This window comes from Salvelinus namaycush, chromosome 22 (genome assembly GCF_016432855.1).
Source record: "Salvelinus namaycush isolate Seneca chromosome 22, SaNama_1.0, whole genome shotgun sequence".
In the NCBI taxonomy this organism is placed as follows: Eukaryota; Metazoa; Chordata; class Actinopteri; order Salmoniformes; family Salmonidae; genus Salvelinus; species Salvelinus namaycush.
The window spans coordinates 2,783,239-2,802,838 of NC_052328.1; the positions used below are offsets into that span (position 1 = coordinate 2,783,239).

The window sequence follows — 19,600 nt, forward strand, 5'->3', positions numbered from 1 at the left end:
GGGAGAGAGATTCAGAGAGAGGGAGGGAGAGAGATTCAGAGAGAGGGAGGGAGAGAGATTCAGAGAGAGGGAGGGAGAGAGATTCAGAGAGAGGGAGGGAGAGAGATTCAGAGAGAGGGAGGGAGAGAGATTCAGAGAGAGGGAGGGAGAGAGATTCAGAGAGAGGGAGGGAGAGAGATTCAGAGAGAGGGAGGGAGGGAGATTCAGAGAGGGAGGGAGATTCAGAGAGGGAGGGAGATTCAGAGAGGGAGGGAGATTCAGAGAGGGAGGGAGATTCAGAGAGGGAGGGAGATTCAGAGAGGGAGGGAGATTCAGAGAGGGAGGGAGATTCAGAGAGAGGGAGGGAGGGAGATTCAGAGAGAGGGAGGGAGGGAGGGAGATTCAGAGAGAGAGAGGGAGGGAGGGAGATTCAGAGAGAGGGAGGGAGGGAGGGAGATTCAGAGAGAGAGAGGGAGGGAGGGAGAGTCAGAGAGAGAGAGGGAGGGAGGGAGATTCAGAGAGAGGGAGGGAGGGAGGGAGATTCAGAGGGAGGGAGGGAGAGAGATTCAGAGGGAGGGAGAGAGATTCAGAGGGAGGGAGAGAGATTCAGAGGGAGGGAGAGAGATTCAGAGGGAGGGAGAGAGATTCAGAGGGAGGGAGAGAGAGGGAGGGAGGGAGAGAGAGAGAGAGAGAGAGAGGGAGAGAGAGAGGGAGGGAGAGAGATTCAGAGAGAGAGGGAGAGAGAGAGAGATTCAGAGAGAGAGGGAGAGAGAGAGAGAGAGATTCAGAGAGAGAGAGAGAGAGAGATTCAGAGAGAGAGAGAGAGATTCAGAGAGAGAGGGAGAGAGAGAGAGAGATTCAGAGAGAGAGAGAGAGATTCAGAGAGAGAGAGAGAGAGAGAGATTCAGAGGGAGGGAGAGAGATTCAGAGAGAGAGAGGGAGGGAGAGAGATTCAGAGAGAGAGCAGAAGAGCGAGGGAGGGAGGGAGAGAGATTCAGAGAGGGAGCAGAAGAGAGAGGGAGGGAGATACAAAGCAAGGGAGGGAGCAGAAGAGCGAGGGAGGGAGAGATACAGAGAGAGGGAGCAGAAGAGCGAGGGAGGGAGAGGGAGCAGAAGAGCGAGGGAGGGAGAGGGAGCAGAAGAGCGAGGGAGGGAGAGGGAGCAGAAGAGCGAGGGAGGGAGAGGGAGCAGAAGAGAGAGGCAGGGAGAGGGAGCAGAAGAGAGAGGCAGGGAGAGAGATGCAGAAGAGAGAGGCAGGGAGAGATACAGAGATAAGAGAGGCTTCGCCAAACAATGAGCAGTACCCATCCATTTTAAATGCCACTCTATTCAGAATGACACAAACCTTTAAAAGGCTTCTTCTGTGTTCCCATCAGCACACCTATAATCAGCGCTCACTTGGATGTTGACGACGATGCAGACTTTGGCCGACTGGTGAAAGGAAGGATTGAAAAGACCCTTCTGGGAGAGGTAGCTCGCTATTCAACATGTCTTATAACTACTCTACAGGTACAATCTGGTCACCACTGTAATGAAAAGACCCTTCTGGGAGAGGTAGCTCGCTATTCAACATGTTTTATAACTACTCTACAGGTACAATCTGTCACCACTGTAATGTCCCCTTTTCTCCACAACATAATGAGTCACACGGTGGAATGATTCCCGCTCCGCAGGTTGCTGTGCGTTGTGCTGTTTGGAATACGTGTGTGATTCTGTCATCATGCTCAGCACTACAGTTCAATACTACATTTTTATTTTTATTTATTTCACCTTTATTTAACCAGGTAGGCCAGTTGAGAACATGTTCTCATTTACAACTGCGACCTGGCCAAGATAAAGCAAAGCAGTGCGACACAAACAACACAGAGTTACACAAACAAACGTAAAGTCAATAACACAAAAGAAAAGAAAAATATTAAAAAATCTATCTACAGTGTGTGCAAATGTAGAAGAGTAGGGAGGTAGGCAATAAATAGGCCATAGAGGTGAAAATAATGACAACTTAGCATTAATACTGGAGTGATAGATGTGAATTAGCATTAATACTGGAGTGATAGATGTGAATTAGCATTACTATTGGATTGATAGATGTGAATTAGCATTAATACTGGAGTGATAGATGTGAATTTGCATTAATACTGGAGTGATAGATGTGAATTAGCATTACTATTGGATTGATAGATGTGAATTAGCATTAATACTGGAGTGATAGATGTGAATTTGCATTAATACTGGAGTGATAGATGTGAATTAGCATTACTATTGGATTGATAGATGTGAATTAGCATTACTATTGGAGTGATAGATGTGAATTAGCATTAATACTGGAGTGATAGATGTGAATTTGCATTAATACTGGAGTGATAGATGTGAATTAGCATTAATACTGGAGTGATAGATGTGAATTTGCATTACTATTGGATTGATAGATGTGAATTAGCATTAATACTGGAGTGATAGATGTGAATTTGCATTAATACTGGAGTGATAGATGTGAATTAGCATTACTATTGGATTGATAGATGTGAATTAGCATTAATACTGGAGTGATAGATGTGAATTTGCATTACTATTGGATTGATAGATGTGAATTAGCATTAATACTGGAGTGATAGATGTGAATTTGCATTAATACTGGAGTGATAGATGTGAATTAGCATTACTATTGGATTGATAGATGTGAATTAGCATTAATACTGGAGTGATAGATGTGAATTAGCATTAATACTGGAGTGATAGATGTGAATTAGCATTACTATTGGAGTGATAGATGTGAATTAGCATTAATACTGGAGTGATAGATGTGAATTAGCATTAATACTGGAGTGATAGATGTGAATTAGCATTACTATTGGAGTGATAGATGTGAATTAGCATTACTATTGGAGTGATAGATGTGAATTAGCATTAATACTGGAGTGATAGATGTGAATTAGCATTAATACTGGAGTGATAGATGTGAATTAGCATTACTATTGGAGTGATAGATGTGAATTAGCATTAATACTGGAGTGATAGATGTGAATTAGCATTACTATTGGAGTGATAGATGTGAATTAGCATTAATACTGGAGTGATAGATGTGAATTAGCATTAATACTGGAGTGATAGATGTGAATTAGCATTAATACTGGGGTGATAGATGTGAATTAGCATTAATACTGGAGTGATAGATGTGAATGATGTGTAAGAAGTGAGAATGCTTATGGATCACTATAATTCACACCATGGTTCCATAGAATGCTGACAGGCTCTCACATTCAAATCAAATTCTATTTGTCACATGCGCCAAATACAACAGGTGTAGTAGACCTTACAGTGAAATGCTTACTTACGAGCCCTGAACCAACAATACAGTTTTAAGAAAATACCTTAAAAAAAAAGTAAGAGATAAAAATAACAAATAATTAAAGAGCAGAAGTAAATAACAATAGCGGGGGTATATATAGGGGGTACCGGTACAGAGTCAATGTGCGGGGGCACCGGTGTCAAGATAATTGAGGTAATATGTACATGTAGGTAGAGTTTTTAAAGTGACTATGCATAGATAATAACAGAGTAGCAGCAGCGTAGACGAGTGTGGGGATGCATATAGTCTGGGTAGCCATTTGATTAGATGTTCAGGAGTCTGATGGCTTGGGGGGTAGAAGCTGTTTAGAAGCCTCTTGGACCTAGACTTGGTGCTCCGGTACCGCTTGCCGTGCGGTAGCAGAGAAACCAAGGCTAAAACAAGTCTAACTTAGCTGATATGGACTAAGTGCATTGATCAGTGTTTCAACTGTCACTTCTGTGTAGAAGTGGAGGATGTTGAGCTCTAAAGAGAATTTCACTCTGCAGTTATTGGTGTAACTATCTGACAGACAATCGAGCTGGCCTTTAGCCTGAGCTCCGCTAGCTGGCCTTTAGCCTGAGCTCCGCTAGCTGGCCTTTAGCCTGAGCTCCGCTAGCTGGCCTGTAGCCTGAGCTCCGCTAGCTGGCCTTTAGCCTGAGCTCCGCTAGCTGGCCTGAGCTCCGCTAGCTGGCCTGAGCTCCGCTAGCTGGCCTGAGCTCCGCTAGCTGGCCTTTAGCCTGAGCTCCGCTAGCTGGCCTTTAGCCTCAGCTCCGCTAGCTGGCCTTTAGCCTGAGCTCCGCTAGCTGGCCTGTAGCCTGAGCTCCGCTAGCTGGCCTTTAGCCTGAGCTCCGCTAGCTGGCCTGTAGCCTGAGCTCCGCTAGCTGGCCTTTAGCCTGAGCTCCGCTAGCTGGCCTTTAGCCTGAGCTCCGCTAGCTGGCCTGAGCTCCGCTAGCTGGCCTTTAGCCTGAGCTCCGCTAGCTGGCCTTTAGCCTGAGCTCCGCTAGCTGGCCTTTAGCCTGAGCTCCGCTAGCTGGCCTTTAGCCTGAGCTCCGCTAGCTGGCCTTTAGCCTCAGCTCCGCTAGCTGGCCTTTAGCCTGAGCTCCGCTAGCTGGCCTTTAGCCTGAGCTCCGCTAGCTGGCCTTTAGCCTGAGCTCCGCTAGCTGGCCTTTAGCCTGAGCTCCGCTAGCTGACTTGAGTACTTAGCACTATCTCTCACCTCACAGGATGTCTGTTCATTATTCACCATTCAAGGATTAGTATTGAAAGTTTGAAAGTTTGATTGCTTTTTATAGTTACAAACTTCCCCTCCCTTTTCAAAGTTTAATGTAACTATTAGGATGGCATTTAGACTATAATAATCTAGCAGAGATGTTACCAAAAACAACCCTGTCATTTCAAATACACAACGCATAACACTCGGTTTGAAATACTGGCTACTGCAAAACACACTGTGTACTTACTGTGTACTTGAAAATCAAATAACACCGTTCTGCCATGACAACAGAACATCTATGTTTGCCGTGATTGAATACATATCGGACTCTTTCCCTGACAGATTTCAGAGTACATTGAAGAGGTGTTTCTGCCAGACGACTGTTTCATTCTGGTCAAGCTGTCACTGGAGAGGATCAGACTGCTACGACTAGAGGTACCAACATAGAAATACAGACACTGTTCTAGTCATTCTATTGTTATATTATTCTATGATAGTCTATTCCTTATTTTTCATGACTATTTTTATTCATTCTATTTCTATATAACTATTCTAGTCATTCTAATTCTATATGACTTTTCTAGTCATTCTAATTCTATATGACTATTCTAGTCATTCTAATTCTATATGACTATTTTTATTCATTCTATTTCTATATAACTATTCTAGTCATTCTAATTCTATATGACTTTTCTAGTCATTCTAATTCTATATGACTTTTCTAGTCATTCTAATTCTATATGACTTTTCTAGTCATTCTAATTCTATATGACTTTTCTAGTCATTCTAATTCTATATGACTTTTCTAGTCATTCTAATTCTATATGACTTTTCTAGTCATTCTAATTCTATATGACTATTCTAGTCATTCTAATTCTATATGACTATTCTAGTCATTCTAATTCTATATGACTTTTCTAGTCATTCTAATTCTATATGACTATTCTAGTCATTCTAATTCTATATGACTATTCTAGTCATTCTAATTCTATATGACTATTCTAGTCATTCTAATTCTATATGACTATTCTAGTCATTCTATTGACTACACTATATTACAAAAGTATGTGGACACCCCTTCAAATGATTGGATTTGGCTATTTCAGCCACACCCGTTGCTGACGGGTATACAATCGAGCACATGCAATCTCCATAGACAAACATTGGCTTACTGAAGAGCTCAGTGACTTTCAACGTGGCACCGTCATAGGATGCCACCTTTCCAACAAGTCAGTTTATCAAATTTCTTTGATAAACAATCACTACCGAGTTCCAAACTGCCACTGGAAGAAACGTCAGCACAATAACTGTTCGTCGGGAGCTTCATGAAATGGGTTTCCGAGCCTAAGATCACCATGCGCAATAACAAGCGTCGGCTGGAGTGGTGTAAAGCTCGCCGCCATTGGACTGGAGTGGTGTAAAGCTCGCCGCCATTGGACTGGAGTGGTGTAAAGCCCGCCGCCATTGGACTGGAGTGGTGTAAAGCCCGCCGCCATTGGACTGGAGTGGTGTAAAGCTCGCCGCCATTGGACTGGAGTGGTGTAAAGCTCGCCGCCATTGGACTGGAGTGGTGTAAAGCTCGCCGCCATTGGACTGGAGTGGTGTAAAGCTCGCCGCCATTGGACTGGAGTGGTGTAAAGCTCGCAGCCATTGGACTCTGGAGCGGTGTAAAGCTCGCCGCCATTGGACTCTGGAGCAGTGGAAACGCGTTCTCTGGAGTGATGAATCACGCTTCACCATCTGGCAGTCCGACGGAAGAATCTGGGTTTGGCGGATGCCAGGAGAATGCTACCTCCCTGAATGCATAGTGCCAACTGTAAAGTTTGGTGGAGGAGGAATAATGGTTTGGAGCTGTATTTCATGGTTCGGGCTAGGCCCCTTAGTTCCAGTGAAGGGAAATCTTAACGCTACAGCATACAATGACATTCTAGACGATTCTGTGCTTCCAACTTTGTGGCAACAGTTTGGGGAAGGCCCTTTCCTGTTTCAGCATGACAATGTCCACGTGCACAAAGCGAGGTCCATACAGAAATGGATTGTCGCGATCTGTGTTGAAGTACTTGACTGGCCTGCACAGAGCCCTGACCTCAACCCCATCAAAAACCTTTGGGATAAATTAGAATGCCGACTGGGAGCCAGTCCTAATCGCCCAACATCAGTGCCCGACCTCACTAATGCTGTTGTGGCTGAATGGAAGCAAGTCCCTGCAGCAATGTTCCAACATCTAGTGGAAAGCCTTCCCAGAAGAGTGGAGGCTATTATAGCAGCAAAGGGGAGACCAACTCCAAATTAAGGCCCATGATTTAGGAATGAGATGTTCGACGAGCAGGTGTCCACATACTTTTGGTCATGTAGTGTATATTTATTCTAATTCTATGTGATTATTCATTCTAGTGACTATATTCATTATATTTCTATATGCCTATTTTATCAATTCTATGTGTATTGGTGTGAACTACTGGGAGGGATGAGAGGAAATAAACTGTTTTGGTTTCAGGACACCTGCCTTTGATCTTTATCAGGTGACATTTTAGAGGAAAAGGTTTCTTAGTCTGTTTTGTCCCAGGTCTGACTTTGTCAGTTTAGACAGGAAGTCAGACAGACAGTTTAGACAGGAAGTCAGACAGACAGTTTAGACAGGAAGTCAGACAGACAGTTTAGACAGGAAGTCAGACAGACAGTCTGACTTTGTCAGTTTAGACAGGAAGTCTGACTTTGTCAGTTTAGACAGGAAGTCAGACAGACAGTTTAGACAGGAAGTCAGACAGACAGTCTGACTTTGTCAGTTTAGACAGGAAGTCTGACTTTGTCAGTTTAGACAGGAAGTCAGACAGACAGTCTGACTTTGTCAGTTTAGACAGGAAGTCAGACAGTTGTTTCTTTGTCAGTTTGACGAGTAGAAGGATGCAGCTCCACAGAGAGCAGAGCTTTTCTTCACACTAATTGAGCATTGGATTGTTCTTTAAACGGTGGGTTTTAAATGAAAGGGCTGTTTTATACTGTAGCGTGACCTGCCTGACTAAACTAGTAATCAGGCAGGTCGTCCCGTAGTTCCATCCATCCCAACTCACTGTAGAGAAGCCTGAGATGTTTGACTGTTCAACTGTCTCTCTCTCTCTCTCTCTCTCTGCTCTCTCTCTGCATGTCTTTCTCTCTCTGCTCTCTCTCTCTCTGCATGTCTCTCTCTGTCTCTCTCTCTGCTCTCTCTCTCTGCTCTCTCTCTCTGCTCTCTCTCTGCATGTCTCTCTGCATGTCTCTCTCTGTCTCTTTCTCTCTCTGCTCTCTCTCTGCATGTCTCTCTCTGTCTCTTTCTCTCTCTGCTCTCTCTCTGCATGTCTCTCTCTGTCTCTTTCTCTCTCTGCTCTCTCTCTGCATGTCTCTCTCTGTCTCTTTCTCTCTCTGCTCTCTCTCTGCATGTCTCTCTCTCTCTTTCTCTCTCTGCTCTCTCTCTGCATGTCTCTCTCTGTCTCTTTCTCTCTCTGCTCTCTCTGCATGTCTCTCTCTCTCTTTCTCTCTGCTCTCTCTCTGCATGTCTCTCTCTCTCTTTCTCTCTGCTCTCTCTCTGCATGTCTCTCTCTGTCTCTTTCTCTCTCTGCTCTCTCTCTGCATGTCTCTCTCTGTCTCTTTCTCTCTCTGCTCTCTCTCTGCATTCTCTCTCTGTCTCTTTCTCTCTCTGCTCTCTCTGCATTCTCTCTCTGTCTCTTTCTCTCTCTGCTCTCTCTGCATGTCTCTCTCTGTCTCTTTCTCTCTCTCTCTGCATGTCTCTCTCTGTCTCTGTCTCTTTCTCTCTCTGCATTCTCTCTCTGCTCTCTGCTTTCTCTGACTCTCTATCTATTTATGTCTGTCTCTCTCTCCACAGGTAAATGCAGAGACAGTCCGCTACTCTATCTGCATGTCTAAGCTGAGAGTGAAGCCTGGAGACATAGCTGTACACGGGGAGGCAGTGGTCTGTGTATCTCCCAGGGAAAACAGCAAGAGCTCCATGTACTACGTCCTCCAGTCTCTAAAGGATAACCTGCCCAAGGTAAGAGTAACGCTGCGTCCCAAATGGCACCCTATTCAGCGCACTACTTTTGACCAGGGCCCATATTCCCTATATATAGTGCACCACTTTTGACTGGGGCTCTGGTCTAAAGTATTGAACTAAACATGTTAATCTTGTGTTGGTCTTCAGGCAGGTCTCACCATGGATTATTTTAGTGAATTGTTTCTTTCATGATATCAACAAGGGCTTTATGATTAGAAATGCATAGAATTCACCGGGCGGGTAATGCTGCCAAGACCTCTGTACAGTTCATTATAGTGTGTCCCCTCTTTCCTTTCCTCCCCCTCTCTGTCTCTTCTCTCCTCTCTCCTTTCCTCCCCCTCTCTCTTCCCTGTCTCCTCCCTCTCTGTCCCCTCTCTCCTCCCTCTCTCCCTCCCCTCTCTCCTCCCCCTCTCTGTCCCCTCTCTCCTCCCTCTCTCTGTCCCCGCTCTCCTCCCTCTCTCTGTCCCCTCTCTCCTCCCTCTCTGTCCCCTCTCTCCTCTCCTCCCTCTCTGTTCCCTCTCTCCTCCCTCTCTCTGTCCCCTCTTCTGTCTCTGTCCCCTCTCTCTCTTCTGTCTCTGTCCTCTCTCTGTCCCCTCTCTCCTCCCTCTCTCTCTTCTGTCTCTGTCCTCTCTCTGTCCCCTCTCTCTCTTCTGTCTCTGTCCTCTCTCCTCCCTCTCTCCTCCGTCTCTCTCTTCTGTCTCTGTCCTCTCTCCTCCCTCTCTCCTCCCTCTCTCCTCCCTCTCTCCTCCCTCTCTCTTCTCTCCCTGTCTCTGTGGTGTTACTAGGTGGTGGTACAGGGTATCCCCGAGGTGTCCAGAGCTGTCATTCACATCGACGAGCAGACCGGCAAGAACAAGTACAAGCTGCTGGTTGAGGGAGACAACCTACGCAGCGTCATGGCAACCCACGGTGTCAACGGCAACAGGACCACCTCAAACAACACCTATGAGGTAACTAGACTGTAGCAGCCCCTCCTCCAAAAACAAACAGCAACATATTATCGTCCCATTTATTGATCGAATTTCAAATGATCGTCTCATTGATTGGCCTGAACCAATTCTCTCAATGACAACTGTTGTTGTAGAAGAGGACACTTTGTTAATTAAATGAATGGATTGAATCCCTCAATGCCTCTGTGCCGAGAACCAACGGACTGTTCTCTCCTCCAGAACTATCTACTGTCCCCGCGGCGTGGATCCTAGTTTGATCCCAGCATGAGCGCATTTCTGTTCCCTCTGCTCTGTCTCCCAGCTGCTCTTCCTATCCTACCATCTAATCAATCTTACAAACATCAGTTTGGAATTCTATTCTCCTTCTTTTTTTTTACATATCTAAACAGAAGCAACTGATTGTGTCTCTGTTTGGCAGGTTGAGAAGACGCTTGGCATCGAGGCTGCTAGGTCCACCATCATCAATGAGATACAGTACACCATGGTGAACCACGGTATGAGCATCGACAGGCGACACGTCATGCTCCTGGCAGACCTCATGTCCTATAAGGTCGGTGAAAAGATGGAGAATGTTTTATTCAAAGACAAATAATATTGAGTGAGGTTTGTTTTGTGATGACAGATGAGGTGCTCTGTTTGCAGTTTAGATGCAGCAGGGTTGCACAATTCCTGGAACTTTCAATAAATTCCCTGGTTTTCCCAAAATCCTGGTTAGAGGATTCCCGTAATAAGTAGGAAATCCTGGTTAGAGGATTCCCGTAATAAGTAGGAAATCCTGGTTAGAGGATTCCCGTAATAAGTAGGAAATCCTGGTTAGAGGATTCCCGTAATAAGTAGGAAATCCTGGTTAGAGGATTCCCGTAATAAGTAGGAAATCCTGGTTAGAGGATTCCCGTAATAAGTAGGAAATCCTGGTTAGAGGATTCCCGTAATAAGTAGGAAATCCTGGTTAGAGGATTCCCGTAATAAGTAGGAAATCCTGGTTAGAGGATTCCCGTAATAAGTAGGAAATCCTGGTTAGAGGATTCCCGTAATAAGTAGGAAATCCTGGTTAGAGGATTCCCGTAATAAGTAGGAAATCCTGGTTAGAGGATTCCCGTAATAAGTAGGAAATCCTGGTTAGAGGATTCCTGTAATAAGTAGGAAATCCTGGTTAGAGGATTCCCGTAATAAGTAGGAAATCCTGGTTAGAGGATTCCCGTAATAAGTAGGAAATCCTGGTTAGAGGATTCCCGTAATAAGTAGGAAATCCTGGTTAGAGGATTCCCGTAATAAGTAGGAAATCCTGGTTAGAGGATTCCCGTAATAAGTTGGAAATCCTGGTTAGAGGATTCCCGTAATAAGTTGGAAATCCTGGTTAGAGGATTCCCGTAATAAGTAGGAAATCCTGGTTAGAGGATTCCCGTAATATGTAGGAAATACTGGTTAGAGGATTCCCGTAATAAGTAGGAAATCCTGGTTAGATGATTCCCGTAATAAGTAGGAAATCCTGGTTAGAGGATTCCCGTAATAAGTAGGAAATCCGGAATCATGCAACCAGGATTTTTGGAAGAACTGGGAATTTATTGAATTTATTGAATTTAAAGAAACCTGTGCAGGCCTACTCTCAGCTAATGTCATATTTTACATATGTTTTCCATTGAAATACAGTACCAGTCAAAAGTTTGGACACCTGCCTCCTAAGTGGCACAGCGGTCTAAGGCACTGCAACGCAGTGCTAGCTGTGTCATTACAAATCCTGGTTCGATTCCAGGCTGTGTCGCAGCCGGCCGTGACCGGGAGACCTATGAGGCGGTGCACAATTGGCCCAGCGTCGTCCGGGTTAGGGGAGGGTTTGTCCCAGCGTCGTCCGGGTTAGGGGAGGGTTTGGCCCAGCGTCGTCCGGGTTAGGGGAGGGTTTGGCCCAGCGTCGTCCGGGTTAGGGGAGGGTTTGGCCCAGCTCGTCCGGGTTAGGGGAGGGTTTGGCCCAGCGTCGTCTGGGTTAGGGGAGGGTTTGGCCAAGCGTCATCCGGGTTAGGGGAGGGTTTGGCCCAGCGTCGTCCGGGTTAGGGGAGGGTTTGGCCCAGCGTCGTCCGGGTTAGGGGAGGGTTTGGCCCAGCGTCGTCCGGGTTAGGGGAGGGTTTGGCCCAGCGTCGTCCGGGTTAGGGGAGGGTTTGGCCCAGCGTCGTCCGGGTTAGGGGAGGGTTTGGCCCAGCGTCGTCCGGGTTAGGGGAGGGTTTGGCCCAGCGTCGTCCGGGTTAGGGGAGGGTTTGGCCCAGCGTCGTCCGGGTTAGGGGAGGGTTTGGCCCAGCGTCGTCCGGGTTAGGGGAGGGTTTGGCCCAGCGTCGTCCGGGTTAGGGGAGGGTTTGGCCCAGCGTCGTCCGGGTTAGGGGAGGGTTTGGCCCAGCGTCGTCCGGGTTAGGGGAGGGTTTGGCCCAGCGTCGTCCGGGTTAGGGGAGGGTTTGGTTCAGCGTCGTCCGGGTTAGGGGAGGGTTTGTCCCAGCGTCGTCCGGGTTAGGGGAGGGTTTGTCCCAGCGTCGTCCGGGTTAGGGGAGGGTTTGTCCCAGCGTCGTCCGGGTTAGGGGAGGGTCTGGCCCAGCGTCGTCCGGGTTAGGGGAGGGTCTGGCCCAGCGTCGTCCGGGTTAGGGGAGGGTCTGGCCCAGCGTCGTCCGGGTTAGGGGAGGGTCTGGCCCAGCGTCGTCCGGGTTAGGGGAGGGTTTGGCCCAGCGTCGTCCGGGTTAGGGGAGGGTTTGGCCCAGCGTCGTCCGGGTTAGGGGAGGGTTTGGCCCAGCGTCGTCCGGGTTAGGGGAGGGTTTGGCCCAGCGTCGTCCGGGTTAGGGGAGGGTTTGGCCCAGCGTCGTCCGGGTTAGGGGAGGGTTTGGCCCAGCGTCGTCCGGGTTAGGGGAGGGTTTGGCCCAGCGTCGTCCGGGTTAGGGGAGGGTTTGGCCCAGGGGAGGGTTGGCCAGGTCGTCCGGGTTAGGGGAGGGTTTGGCCGGCAGGGATGTCCTTGTCCCATCGCTCTCTAACGACTCCTGTGGCGAGCAGGGTGCAGTGCACGCTGACACGGTCGCCAGGTGTACGGTGTTTCCTCCAACACATTGGTGCGGCTGGCTTCCGGGTTAAGCGGGCATTGTGTCAAGAAGCAGTGCTGCTTGGCGGGGTCGTGTTTCGGGGGGATGGGACAAGACTGTAGCTACCAATTGGATACCACAAAATTGGGGACAAAAAAAAATATATATATATATATATTAAAAACACAAAAAAACATTGTTTGTACACCTACTCATTGAAGGCTTTTTATTTTCTTTTTACTATTTTCTACATTATAGAATAATAGTGAAGACATCAAAACTATTAAATAACACATATGGAATCATGTAGTAACCAAAAAAGTGTTAAACAAATCAAACTATATTATAGTTGAAGTCGGAAGTTTACATACACGTTAGCCAAATACATTTAAACTCAGTTTTTCACAATTCCTGACATTTAATCCTAGTAAAAATTCCCTGTCTTAGGTCAGTTAGGAGCACCACTTTATTTTTTAGAATGTGAAATGTCAGAATAATAGTAGAGAGAATGATTTATTTAAGCTTTTATTTCTTTCATCACATTCCCAGTGGGTCAGAAGTTTACATACACTCAATTAGTATTTGGTAGCATAGCCTTTAAATTGTTTAACTTGGGTCAAACATTTCGGGTAGCCTTCCACAAGCTTCCCACAATAAATTGGGTGAATTTTGGCCCATTCCTCCTGACAGAGCTGGTGTAACTGAGTCAGGTTTTTAGGCCTCCTTGCTCGCACACGCTTTTTCAGTTCTGCCCATTTTCTATAGGATTGAGGTTCAGAGATTTGAGATGGCCACTCCAATACCTTGACTTTGTTGTCCTTAAGCCATTTTGCCACAACTTTGGAAGTATGCTTGGGGTCAATGTCCATTTGGAAGACCCATTTGTGACCAAGCTTTAACTTCCTGACTGATGTCTTGAGATGTTGCTTCAATATATCCACATAATTTTCTTTCCTCATGATGACATCTATTTTGTGAAGTGCACCAGTCCCTCCTGCAGCAAAGCACCCCCACAACATGATGCTGCCACCCCCGTGCTTCACAATTGGGATGGTGTTCTTTGGCTTGCAAGCCTCCCCCTTTTTACTCCAAACATAACGATGGTCATTATGGCCAAACAGTTCTATTTTTGTTTCATCAGACCAGAGGACATTTCTCCAAAAAGTACAATCTTTGTCCCCATGTGCAGTTGCAAAACGTTGACTGGCTTTTTTATGGTGATTTTGGAGCAGTGGCTTCTTCCTTGCTGAGCGGCTTTTCAGGTTATGTCGATATTGGACTCGTTTACTGTGGATATAGATACTTTTGTACCTGTTTCCTCCAGCATCTTCACAAGGTCCTTTGCTGTTTTTCTGGGATTGATTTCCACCTTTCGCACCAACGTACGTTCATCTCTAGGAGACAGAAAGCGTCTCCTTCCTGAGCGGTTTGACGGCTGCGTGGTCCCATGGTGTTTATACTTGCATACTATTGTTTGTACAGATGAACGTGGTACCTTCAGGCATTTGGAAAATGCTCCCAAGGTTGAACCAGAGTTGTGGAGGTCTACAACTTGGCTGATTTCTTTTGATTTTCCCATAATGTCAAGCAAAGAGGCACTGAGTTTGAAGGTAGGCTTGAAATAAATCCACAGGTACACCTCCTATTGACTCAAATTATGTCAATTAGCCTATCAGAAGCTTCTAAAGCCATGACATAATTTTCTGGAATTTTCCAAGCTGTTTAAAGGCACAGTCTACTTAGTGTATGTAAACTTCTGACCCACTACAATTGTGATACACTGAGTTATAAGTGAAATAATCTGTCTGTAAACAATTGCTGGAAAAATGACTTGTCATGCACAAAGTAGATGTCCTAACCGACTTGCCAAAACTATAGTTTGTTAACAAGAAATATGTGGAGTGGTTGAAAAATGAGTTTTAATGACTCCAACCTAAGTGTATGTAAACTTCCGACTTCAACTGTATATGAGATTCTTCAAAGTAGCCACCCTTTGCCTTGATGACAGCTTTGCACAGTCTTGGCATTCTCTCAACCAGCTTCATGAGGTAGTCACCTGGAATGAATTTCAATTAACAGGTGTGCCTTGTTAATTTGTGGAATTTTTTCCTTAGTGCGTTTGAGCCAATCAGTTGTGTTGTGACAAGATAGGGGTGGTATACAGAAGATAGCCCTATTTTGTAAAAGACCAAGTCCATATTATGTCAAGAACAGCTCAAATAAGCACAATACTTTAAGACAGGTCAGTCAATCTGGAAAATTTCAAGAAATTTGAAAGTTTCTTCAAGTGCAGTCGCAGTAACCATCAAGTGCTATGATGAAACTGGCTCTCATGAGGACCGCCACAGGAAAGGAAGAAGCAGAGTCTGCTGCAGAGGATAAGTTCATTAGCGTTTCCAGCCTCAGAAATTGCAGCCCAAATAAATGCTTCAGAGTTCAAGTAACTGAACATTAAATTCTCTAGCAACAACTCTGGTGGACATTCCTGCAGTCTGCATGTCAATCGCACGCTCCCTCAAAACTTGAAACATCTGTGGCGTTGTGTAACAAAAATGCACATTTTAGTGGCCTTTTATTGTCCCCAGCTCGAGGTGCACCTGTGTAATGATAATGCTGTTTAATCAGCTTCTTGATATGCCACACCTGTCAGGTGAATGGATTATCTTGACAAAGGAGAAATGCTCTCTAACAGGGATGTAAAACAAACTTGTGCACAACATTTTAGAGTAATTAGCTTTTTGTACGTATGGAAGATGTTGGGGCTCTTCTAGTTCAGTTCATGAAACATGGGACCAACACTTTACATGTTGCGTATATATTTTTGTTCAGTATATATTTTTTACTTATACAATTGCTCGAATAAAAATATTTTGTTTAATAAAATAAAATCTCTGTATGTGATAGGATACAGTGTGTATAATCAAATATGTAATGGGTTTTAAGTAATAGGGTTATGCAATATGATAATGTCATGGATATGCAATAGGATCATGTAGTAGGGTTTTTGCAATATGATAATGTAATAAGATTGTGTGATATGATAATTGAGTAGGGTTATGCAATTGGATAATGTGATAGGATAATGTAATAGTGATATGAAACATGATAATGTAATGGGATAATGCAATAAGATAATGTGGTAGCATAATGCGACATGGTTATGCAATAGGATAATGTATATGGTTATGCAATAGGATAATGTATATGGTTATGCAATAGGATAATGTATTTGCCATCCATAGGGTGAGATCCTAGGTATCACCAGGTTTGGCCTGGCTAAGATGAAGGAGAGTGTGTTGATGCTGGCGTCCTTTGAGAAAACTGCCGACCATCTCTTTGATGCTGCGTACTTTGGTCAGAAGGACTCTGTCTGTGGTGAGTTGCAGGCTTCCTCTTTCTATAGCAGAATTACAGAAATACAGCTACTTGATAACAAAGAATTACAATGGCTTTTAGTTGTCTAAAAAAACATCTGTCCTTTCCACGACTTCTCTCATTCACTGCACTGATCTGAAATAACTAACGAGCGACCTGTCAAGTGTTTTCACTACAGATGAATGGGGAGGAGACGGAAGAGAGGTCGGATTCCCAGTCATTGAGAAAGAAATCCCAGACACGGCTGATTGAGCTCAATCTCTCTGGTTCCAGGTGTATCTGAATGTCTCTCTGTCTCCTCTGGTTCCAGGTGTATCTGAATGTCTCTGTCTCCTCTGGTTCCAGGTGTATCTGAATGTCTCTGTCTCCTCTGGTTCCAGGTGTATCTGAATGTCTCTGTCTCCTCTGGTTCCAGGTGTATCTGAATGTCTTTGTCTCCTCTGGTTCCAGGTGTATCTGAATGTCTCTGTCTCCTCTGGTTCCAGGTGTATCTGAATGTCCCTCTGTCTCCTCTGGTTCCAGGTGTATCTGAATGTCCCTCTGTCTCCTCTGGTTCCAGGTGTATCTGAATGTCTCTGTCTCCTCTGGTTCCAGGTGTATCTGAATGTCTCTCTGTCTCCTCTGGTTCCAGGTGTATCTGAATGTCTCTCTGTCTCCTCTGGTTCCAGGTGTATCTGAATGTCTCTGTCTCCTCTGGTTCCAGGTGTATCAGAATGTCTCTGTCTCCTCTGGTTCCAGGTGTATCAGAATGTCACTGTCTCCTCTGGTTCCAGGTGTATCTGAATGTCTCTGTCTCCTCTGGTTCCAGGTGTATCAGAATGTCTCTGTCTCCTCTGGTTCCAGGTGTATCTGAATGTCTCTGTCTCCTCTGGTTCCAGGTGTATCAGAATGTCTCTGTCTCCTCTGGTTCCAGGTGTATCTGAATGTCTCTGTCTCCTCTGGTTCCAGGTGTATCTGAATGTCTCTGTCTCCTCTGGTTCCAGGTGTATCTGAATGTCTCTGTCTCCTCTGGTTCCAGGTGTATCTGAATGTCTCTGTCTCCTCTGGTTCCAGGTGTATCTGAATGTCTCTGTCTCCTCTGGTTCCAGGTGTATCTGAATGTCTCTGTCTCCTCTGGTCCCAGGTGTATCTGAATGTCTCTCTGTCTCCTCTGGTTCCAGGTGTATCTGAATGTCTCTGTCTCCTCTGGTTCCAGGTGTATCTGAATGTCTCTGTCTCCTCTGGTTCCAGGTGTATCTGAATGTCTCTCTGTCTCCTCTGGTTCCAGGTGTATCTGAATGTCTCTCTGTCTCCTCTGGTTCCAGGTGTATCTGAATGTCTCTCTGTCTCCTCTGGTTCCAGGTGTATCTGAATGTCTCTCTGTCTCCTCTGGTTCCAGGTGTATCTGAATGTCTCTCTGTCTCCTCTGGTTCCAGGTGTATCTGAATGTCTCTCTGTCTCCTCTGGTTCCAGGTGTATCTGAATGTCTCTGTCTCCTCTGGTTCCAGGTGTATCTGAATGTCCCTCTGTCTCCTCTGGTTCCAGGTGTATCTGAATGTCCCTCTGTCTCCTCTGGTTCCAGGTGTATCTGAATGTCCCTCTGTCTCCTCTGGTTCCAGGTGTATCTGAATGTCTCTGTCTCCTCTGGTTCCAGGTGTATCTGAATGTCTCTGTCTCCTCTGGTTCCAGGTGTATCTGAATGTCTCTGTCTCCTCTGGTTCCAGGTGTATCTGAATGTCTCTCTGTCTCCTCTGGTTCCAGGTGTATCTGAATGTCTCTCTGTCTCCTCTGGTTCCAGGTGTATCTGAATGTCTCTGTCTCCTCTGGTTCCAGGTGTATCTGAATGTCTCTGTCTCCTCTGGTTCCAGGTGTATCTGAATGTCTCTCTGTCTCCTCTGGTTCCAGGTGTATCAGAATGTCTCTGTCTCCTCTGGTTCCAGGTGTATCTGAATGTCTCTGTCTCCTCTGGTTCCAGGTGTATCTGAATGTCTCTGTCTCCTCTGGTTCCAGGTGTATCTGAATGTCTCTCTGTCTCCTCTGGTTCCAGGTGTATCAGAATGTCTCTGTCTCCTCTGGTTCCAGGTGTATCTGAATGTCTCTGTCTCCTCTGTTCCAGGTGTATCAGAATGCATCATCATGGGAATCCCCATGAACATCGGTACAGGACTGTTCAAGCTCTTACACAAGGCTGACAAGGACCCCACTCCACCCAGGAGACCCCTGCTCTTCGACAGCGCCGAGTTCCACATCCCCTTGGTTACATAGTAGAACCCTGGGCTGGCGTCTGTCCCAGTAGAACCCTGGGCTCGTGTCTGTCCCAGTAGAACCCTGGGCTCTGTCTGTCCAAGTAGAACCCTGGGCTCGTGTCTGTCCCAGTAGAACCCTGGGCTCTGTCTGTCCCAGTAGAACCCTGGGCTCTGTCTGTCCAAGTAGAACCCTGGGCTCTGTCTGTCCAAGTAGAACCCTGGGCTCTGTCTGTCCAAGTAGAACCCTGGGCTCGTGTCTGTCCCAGTAGAACCCTGGGCTCTGTCTGTCCCAGTAGAACCCTGGGCTCTGTCTGTCCCAGTAGAACCCTAGGCTCTGTCTGTCCCAGTAGAACCCTGGGCTCATGTCTGTCCCAGTAGAACCCTGGGCTCTGTCTGTCCCACACCCAACATCTAATAATGTAAAATAATATGGTCATTTAGTAGATGCTTTAATCCAAAGGCACCTACAGTTACATAGTGGCACATCTGCAGTATATGTGACCCGTTTGGGAATCAACCCCACAAACCTTACTGTACTGATCATTGTTTATGCTTATTTTGCTATCAATGATTGACAGTTGACGTGATGAGGAGTGTGTGTGTGTGTGTGTGTGTGTGTGTGTGTGTGTGTGTGTGTGTGTGTGTGTGTGTGTGTGTGTGTGTGTGTGTGTGTGTGTGTGTGTGTGTGTGTGTGTGTGTGTGTGTGTGTGATGGAGTAAAGAGAGCATGGGGCACATACACAAGGAGTGCCTTAAAGTGAAGCTTTTGTTTTCTCTCCGTGAAGCTTCATATAACATCTTCCTTTTGGCTTTGTGTTTATTGTGTTATTTTATACCACTTCTTCTACAGGACTACAGAGAGAGAAGTGCCTGTCAAAACGTCTCCAGCTTCTTCCACAATGGAAGAACTGACGTTCACTTGTTTTTTATTTGTTTAGTCGTGGCCTCATGTGGACTCACTGTATTATGTTGGCCGTTTGTGTTCCATGCTTTGCCCTTTCTGAATTTACAATAAAGTGTGTTTGACGCTGGAAAGAGTGAAGCGTTGAAGTCACTGATTTGATTAGAAATATGGTTTGATGTTGTTCACTGGCTGAAAGGAGCCTGTTCAACAGGTCTGTAAAGTATGTGCTTGAGCCAACTCTTCTGACTGTCATTGCCACACAGCTTTGTTATGCCATTCATGGTTGGTGTGACACTGATTGAACAACCTTGAGACAGGAGTTGGCTGAAGCACAGAGCCATCTGGAGCCTGGTTACAATGAACCCTGTCTATACTATATGATGGTCTGTGATGCCCAGGCTTCACCCCTGTTGTTTCTTAAGGTGAGGTTACTATATGGTGACTGTTCTCTAAAACCTCGAACAAATTGGCTTTTTGTGTTTACTGCTGGCTTGTGGGGTTTTCTCAGTGTTTAAAACATCCCTCTACTGTCTGTATGGTTTAAAAC

At 45.8% G+C, this 19,600-nt stretch overlaps 1 protein-coding gene across 2 annotated transcripts in view; it reads left to right on the forward strand.

Moving 5' to 3' along the window:
- LOC120017466 (DNA-directed RNA polymerase III subunit RPC1) overlaps positions 1-19,187 on the forward strand; it is an 83,370-nt gene extending 64,183 nt beyond the window's left edge. Inside the window, exons 25-31 of one of the 2 annotated variants that reach the window (XM_038960222.1) lie at positions 1,356-1,488; positions 4,866-4,958; positions 8,383-8,547; positions 9,336-9,500; positions 9,919-10,050; positions 15,793-15,925; positions 18,021-19,187. In XM_038960222.1, coding sequence (XP_038816150.1) covers positions 1,356-1,488; positions 4,866-4,958; positions 8,383-8,547; positions 9,336-9,500; positions 9,919-10,050; positions 15,793-15,925; positions 18,021-18,169 — 970 coding nt within the window. In that variant the 3' untranslated portion in view covers positions 18,170-19,187. The remainder of the gene's footprint in view (positions 1-1,355; positions 1,489-4,865; positions 4,959-8,382; positions 8,548-9,335; positions 9,501-9,918; positions 10,051-15,792; positions 15,926-18,020) is intronic. The other variant, XM_038960223.1, reaches the window with a different exon arrangement.
- The last annotated feature ends 413 nt before the right edge of the window (positions 19,188-19,600 follow it).